Below are 7,206 nucleotides of genomic sequence, written 5' to 3'. Positions count from 1 at the left end.
TTTTCCATTATACAAGTTTTAAAATATTATTTACTTGTATTTTCTTAATATAAAATATTTCTTTTCCACAAGTCTGTGGGGAATATAAATCAATACTTTTTTAAAAAAAGCATTAAAACTGAAGGCCTCACTTAATTAGAAATGTCATAAATATATGCAAAAATGGACTATGTATACTATAAGAGGACTGTAGTTTAATATTTTTATCCAAATATGTTTAAAAACTTCAAGCGTTTGTTACAGTTCATGTTTTCTGTGTGTGAAACTTATAGTTAATGTTCTTTATAAAGAGTGACATAAGAGAAAAGTAAGGATTCTATGGCCAGTAAGAAATCTAGAAAATGAAATATTGAGTACTTCCTTTCCCATATACAATCTTACTTCCTTGGGTCATTTGGGACAAAACTAGCACCCATTTAATTTCTATTGTGTTTCACAAAATTAAGAGTTGTTCATTATACCCTCTGAAATACATGTTTAATTTCAAATAGCATATGGACCGAAATATTAATGAGAAAATGGCTTTAATCAAATCTAGCATTTTATGACTGTGATACCCAGATGCTAGAGTGATTTTTGTCTTATATGAGTAAGTTATTACTTACAGGTGACAACTTACTTATATACTATTAGAAGATAAACTTGTCAAACTTGTCAAGAATGAGAAAAGTGAAATTAGAAGTCCTATGTCCTAGTTTCCTTACAAAGGATAATTAAATATATTACTAAGAGCTTTACATATTTATTCTATATTGTTGACAACTGGTTTAAGCATCACAGCCTATGATGATAAACACTGCCTACATATATAAAGAATTTTTCATCAATTCTTAAGGTTCATAGGCTTCAGGGAACATATAAAACAGAAATTATATGGAATATTTTCTGTGTGTACTTCTACATGCATTTTTCTAGGGAGAGAGTCCATAGTTTTCATCAGAATATCAAAGAAACCTGTGACCTAAAGAAGTTTAAGGACCACATACACTACTGCTGACATTTCGTGCTTGGCAAATGAGTGACAATAGCAGGAATCATTTTTCTTAAATATTTTAAATTGTTTTCTCTTAGTCGTAATTGAACATGAAAGGAGTAAGAAATTAAGGCATTTCTTTAATTTATATGGGTAATTTATTTAGAGGGGAGGGGACAGGAAAGTAGGTAAATAGGTAGGCCTCTAATTGAACCACCTCAATAAGTTATGTACATACATATAAGTTGAAAGTGTTTGACATTCTGAGGGTTTCCCTTGAAGGCAGGTCAAATGCTATTAGTAAACTTCAACAGATTGTTAATTCCTTAGATACAAGATTTTATAAAACAATATTTGAAAACAGATGGCTAATTAGAGGTTAGAAATACTTTTCCTTAATTTTAATCCACATTATATTACATGCATTCTACTACTACATTTTGGTACTATTTAAGGAGTCCAATTTTCCACATGTGACTTTTGCAATTCAGGGAAGATTTGGGCATTTTATTTTATTGTTTAAACTTCATTTTATTTATTTTTATTTATTTATTTTTGAGAGAGAGTCTCGCTCTGTCGCTCAGGCTGGAGTGCAGTGGTGCAATCTCAGCTCACTGCAACCTCGGCCTCCCAGGTTCAAATGATTCTTTTGCTTCAGCCTCCCAAGGAGCTGGGACTACAGGCCCGTGCCACCATGCCCAGCTAATTTTTTGTATTTTTAGTAGAGACGGGGTTTCACCGTGTTAGCCAGGATGGTCTTGATCTCCTGACCTCACAACCTGCCCGCTGCGGCCTCCCAAAGTGCTGGGATTACAGAAATGAGCCACTGCACCCGGCTGATTTTAAATGAAAGAATATCTAATTGGGAAAAGTGTGAAGGGTAAGAAATCTTTTTCAAAAGCTGACCACAAAGAACAGTTAAAAGTTTTTGTCACTATCTTCACAAATGTGTAAAGCACAAATCTTAACATAGTGCTTGGCATATTGTAGGGTGTTCCATAATAGTTATTATTATTATTAGCCTGATTCAACAGTGGCAAGAAACAGCATTCTACATAAGGGAAAACAGTTCATCAAATCCCACTTACTTTAATGCAAAGTAATTTATGGAGACAATTTATAGTATTCTATTGTAAACCATTAGTGAAAACTAGTTTTCACAGTTGATTGAAATAAAAATCACTATATCTCAACTATATTGTTTAATGTAGCTTATTTATTTTTAAAAAACTTTTGAACGGTTTTTCTTTTTCTATTGTGCTTACATTCCTTCCCCAGTAAATATATTTTAGCAACATGTAATCAATTATCTAAAGTATAAGTAAGAAACTCGATAAGTATCTGGATTTTATTTTATCTGACTTGGTATCCCCTCCCTCTTAAAAAATAATTCATTTAGTATACACACACAATCAAATGAATCTACTCAAAGTGTCTTTAATGATTTGCACCACTGGCATTACATCCTGTACGCTTTTAGGTGGATTTCCGGTGACCTGATGCACCTCTGAAACCGTGGCTAACTAGAATATATTCCAGTTCAGCCATTTTGTATTCCACCCTCTTGAGGTTTACCAATAGTCGCTTCTGCATGTCTATCGAGTGTGGGAAATTATTTAAAATATCCCGAGAGAGGTTGTTGAATGAAAGATTGTTGTCTGTATTGCTGTTAATTAACCCAGTAGAAGAGCGTCTTAGTAGTGCAAAAGCAGTAGAAATTGATGACATTTCACCAGTGTTTCTCTGTAAAGGAAGGGAATTATACATATGTAGTTTATCGAATTAAGCAATTTCCAAACTACCAAAAAACAACTTGTTTAATCTTGGTTACCAAAATAAACTGATTTCCGCTAATATGTAGAGATTAAAAATGTATTGAATTACTACATTAACTCAAACATACATTCTTCCAAAACCAGACTGAGAAAAAAAATTTATGAAAGTAGCCGTTAGTGCCGAAGTTCCATATCCTTTCCTTACATCTCCTGAGCAGCCTAGTAGGTAAACATATGAACCCTGTCTTTGACTCTTATCTAAAAGCACTTCACTTGTGACTTTAACACCAGAAAATTCACATTTACACTCGAATTATTTGTGAATGCCCGGAAAGCACCCTTAAAATAAAGATGGCGAGATCAGCAAACAGACACATTGGGGAGGAAATGCAAGAGAAGAAAGAGAGAAGGTAAGATTCTTAAAGTGGGAGATGGTGGTGGGGAATGGGCACTGACAACTGCACTTTCCTCTCCAATGAGTGAAAAGCTGACCACATTACTTAGGGACTTGGGGCTTTTTAGAAGAGACCACAACTGTCGAATCACTGGTCAGAATACAGGAATTGCGGAAGTGAGGGGGTAAAAGTCTGGGGCTCCTTCGAGCGAAAAAGAGAAATGAGATGATCTCCCCTTACCTCTCATTTTACTGTATTTTACTCTCTTACATATACACACTCCCCAGTCCACATACTTATCTAGCTTCATCTAATTCAAATCTCCCTCATATTCACCGTTACCTGAAAGCGGTATTTCCAGAAGACAATCATCAAGGCACACAGAATGCTGCTCGCTAGGAGTAAATAGATGTTCATGGTTCCTCTTCGGCCTCTTCTCCCTTCTCGGGGCGGACCCCCTCAGCTGGTAGTAGGCCCCCTAGTCAGCCTGATTTGGGATACTTCAGGCCAGGATACTATGTGTCTTGCACTGCCTGGTGCAACTGGGATGCTCTGTGTTGTCCCGCTTTATATACTGCTGAGGACGCGAGACCTCACAGTTAGGCACGCACGCGGAGGTTCTGCGCCACAATAAGATGACGTAAAAACCGGCCCTGCAGGAAACCAGGCGGCACTTAGTAACCGTCCACCTGGTTAACGTCAGGTCCTTAGAGAAGAGAGTGAAAGACAGTGAGGAAGTGTGGGATTTCTGGGAAGCTGAAACGTGGTAGAAGTATAGCCTCCAAATGGATTGGTTAAATAGAATATTTTAAGACTGCTCCCATTTTAAATATATATATATATATATATATATATATATATATATATATATATATATATATATGTCTTAGCTACAACCATTCCTTTATTCACTTCAAAAACAAGACAGAAACGCATTGTAAAAAGTAGCTACCCACAAGTTATCTTTGCCGGAAACTACCTACTCCACACTCACATTGCTATTTTAGAATTTACTCCAGCCCTAGTCACATTGGAATCATTACATACATTTGTGTCATTAATACAGTTTAAGAAATAATTTTGGGGACATTTTCACATGTAAGCCTCAACAAATTTGCACTAAAGGTATCTTTTTTCTTTTTAATTTCACGTTTATACCATGATATTTATTTTTATTTTAGTTTTTATTTTTTTTAATCAACTTTTATTTTAAGTTCTGGGATACATGTGCAGGATGTGCAGGTTTGTTACTTAGGTAAACATGTGCCATTGTTGTTTCCTGCACAGATCAACCCATCACCCAGATATTAAGCCCAGCACCCATTAAGCTGTGCTTCCTGATGCTCTCCCTTTCCATCATCCCACCCCTGTCCCCCACAGGCCACAGTGTGTTTTGTTACCCCCTGCCATGTGTCCATGTGTTCTCATCATTCAGGTCACACTTATAAGTGAGCACATGTGGTGTTTGGTTCTCCAGAGCCAAGGTGTTTTTACTACTGTGTCTAATTTTGCAAATGTGAAAACAGATGCAGGTGTTAAACTCATTTGAAACTATTTAGCAAATCAGGACTTGAATCCATGGAGTTTGAGCTCTGAGATAAACTCCCCCATTCCCATCCTAATTCACATGCTCTCCACCTCCACCCTGATTTGTGAGCATCAGGTGTTTAATATTCTCCAACCAAAGAATTGAACCGTGTAGTTGGATTTGTAACACATACAGGAATCATTGCTCTAGACAAGTTAGAAATGTTCAAGAAATTCAGTTAAATGTAGGCTATAGATACAGGAGTGAGACAGAGAAGTGCTGGAAGGGAAGGGCATGGTCCCTGGCTAGAGCTCCCCACCCTGGACCTGTGCCCACAGACCTAGGTGAGAACAGGCATTTCTGTTTTCCTGCCCAAATGTTGCACTTCTGAAGATAACCCTGGCCTGCCATGTCCCCATGCTGTGCCTATAAAAAACTGGAGCCCCTAGCAGGCACAGACACAAGTGGCTGGATGTCCAGAGGAATATACCAGCAGAACACACAAGAGGCTGGACATTGAGAGGACGTCAAGGGGTGAGAGCACACTGATAGGCACGGGCAAGCTGGCAGGCCATTGACTGGTGGAACAATGCAGAGTTTGTTCAAAGTGGTTGGAGGGGACCCCAGCCGCTGAGTGGCCCAACTTCAGGGGAAAACCACCTTTTCACTCCATCTCCCTTATGGCTCCACCATCTGCCAAAAACTACTTCCACTCAATAAAACCTTGCATTCATTCTCCAAGCCCATGCATGATCCAATTTTTCAGGTACACTAAGGCGAGAACTCTGGATACAGGAAACTCTCTGTCCTTGCAATAAGGCAGAAGGTCTAATTGAGCTGTTTAACACAAGCCATGTATAGACAACAAAACTAAAGAGCATATGGTAACACATGCTCTCTGCAGTCTCAGGAGCTGTAAACATTCACCCCTAGAGGCTGCCATGAAGTCGAGCCCCACAACCTGTTCTTCTGCCTGGTTCGCCTAGGGGTTTTGTGCAGCGATACACTGAAGAAGCTAGCCACACCTCCATCACACACCCTGTGATGGGGACAAGGAAACTTTTCTGGATTCACTATGACACTAACCTAAGACCCAGAATTTAAAAACAATAGTCACCGTAATCTCAAGGTGAGCGTCTAACTGCAACCCAGTAACTCTGCTAGGTAAACAACCCTCATCTTCATATAGATGGGAAAGGGAGGAATTATATTTTTAATTTTTTTATATCACACCATTTCCTAGTTATGAGTACAAAGCTTAACATTTTATTGATTCAATTAATATTTATTAAACACTTAGATACTAGACACCGTGTTGTATTTTAAGAATCTGATTAGGAACAAAAGTCAAGTCTTTGTCCACCAGGAGTGTGCACTCTGGTGTAAGAGACAGATATTAATCAAATACAGAAATGCATGTGAAAGTACTGAGATAAATGATAGCAAGGAGTACATAGTGGTGTGGGAGCTCATAATAGGATATGAGATCTAAAGGGGAGTGAAGTACCTGGCTTTATGGCTTATTCAATGGGATGGATAGAAAATGACCAAGTGTGGAGTTGCTGATCATTAATTTAGTCTTGGACATATCAAGTTTGAGGTGACTTTGAGGCACGAAATAAATGTTCCCATGGAGACAAGTGAAGACATAAATCTGTGAGCCATCTGCATGAAAATGATAATTGAAACTCTAGATAAAATAGAAATTTCTTCATGTCAGTGTAGGGAGCACAAATGAAGAGAAGTTTGAATGGAGCCTTGAAAGATTTTAATATTTAATGGCTGGGCAATAACACTTCTATTAGTATGTGATTGTGGGCTTCTTGACATCTAAATTTCCAGTTTCATTGAATAAAATTGAGGGAAGCCCATTAACCTTATCTCTAACAATAGGATTGTGAATTTTGATCCTACTGGTATTTAAGTGAAAACTTCAGAAATCTTGGAAAATATTCTCATCAAACACATTAGAGTACTGTTGCTAATCATTGATTTTTTCATTTTATTTTAATTCTAAAATATATATGTAAAATAGAATTTAACATTTTAATCAATTTTAAGTGTACAGTTTTGTGGTAATAGGTACATTCACATAGTTGTGCAACCATCACAACATCCATTGCCAGAGCTTTTTCATCTTCCCCAACTGAAACTCTATATTTATGAAACATTAACTTCCTATTTTCCTCTTTCCCTGCTTCTTGACAACCACCATTCTATTTTCTGTCTTTATTAATTTGACTACATTAGATACCGCATACAAGTTGAATTATGCAGTATTTCTCCTGTTCTGAATGGCTTATTTCAATGAGCATAATGTACTCAAGTTTTATCCATGTTGTAGCATGTGTCACAATTTTCTTTCTTTCACGAAGCGAAGGCTGAATAATATTCCACTGTATGTGTATACCATGTTTGGCTTATCCATTCTTCTGTTGATAAACTCTTGTATTGTTTTCATGTTTTAGTATTATAAATAATGCTGCTTTGAACATGGATGTACAAATATATCTTCAAGACCCTGCTTTTAATTTC

The 7,206-nt window shown here is 37.1% G+C and overlaps 1 protein-coding gene across 1 annotated transcript; it reads right to left on the bottom strand.

The window, feature by feature from the left end:
• Positions 1 to 2,394: 2,394 nt before the first annotated feature.
• Positions 2,395 to 3,753, bottom strand: LOC105468373 (kita-kyushu lung cancer antigen 1 homolog). The gene is made up of 2 exons (XM_011718478.3): positions 3,486 to 3,753; positions 2,395 to 2,716 (listed from the first exon to the last, which is right to left on the bottom strand). Exons 1-2 carry the CDS (start codon positions 3,558 to 3,560, stop codon positions 2,450 to 2,452), a joined length of 342 nt encoding a protein of 113 aa, XP_011716780.1. The 5' UTR covers positions 3,561 to 3,753; the 3' UTR covers positions 2,395 to 2,449.
• Between the last annotated feature and the right edge of the window lie 3,453 nt (positions 3,754 to 7,206).

The sequence above is a fragment of the Macaca nemestrina genome, chromosome X (genome assembly GCF_043159975.1).
Source record: "Macaca nemestrina isolate mMacNem1 chromosome X, mMacNem.hap1, whole genome shotgun sequence".
Lineage (NCBI taxonomy): Eukaryota > Metazoa > Chordata > Mammalia > Primates > Cercopithecidae > Macaca > Macaca nemestrina.
The sequence above is the reverse complement of the archived record's forward strand: the minus strand, read 5'-3'. Positions and strand labels throughout refer to the sequence as shown.

Excerpts from the sequence above, each read along its gene's own strand:
- LOC105468373 (XM_011718478.3), bottom strand. The coding sequence starts at position 3,560 with ATGAACATCTATTTACTCCTAGCGAGCAGCATTCTGTGTGCCTTGATG. Across the intron at positions 2,717-3,485 it reads TCTGGAAATACCGCTTTCAG|AGAAACACTGGTGAAATGTC; the intron begins GTAACGGTGAAT and ends CTTCCTTTACAG.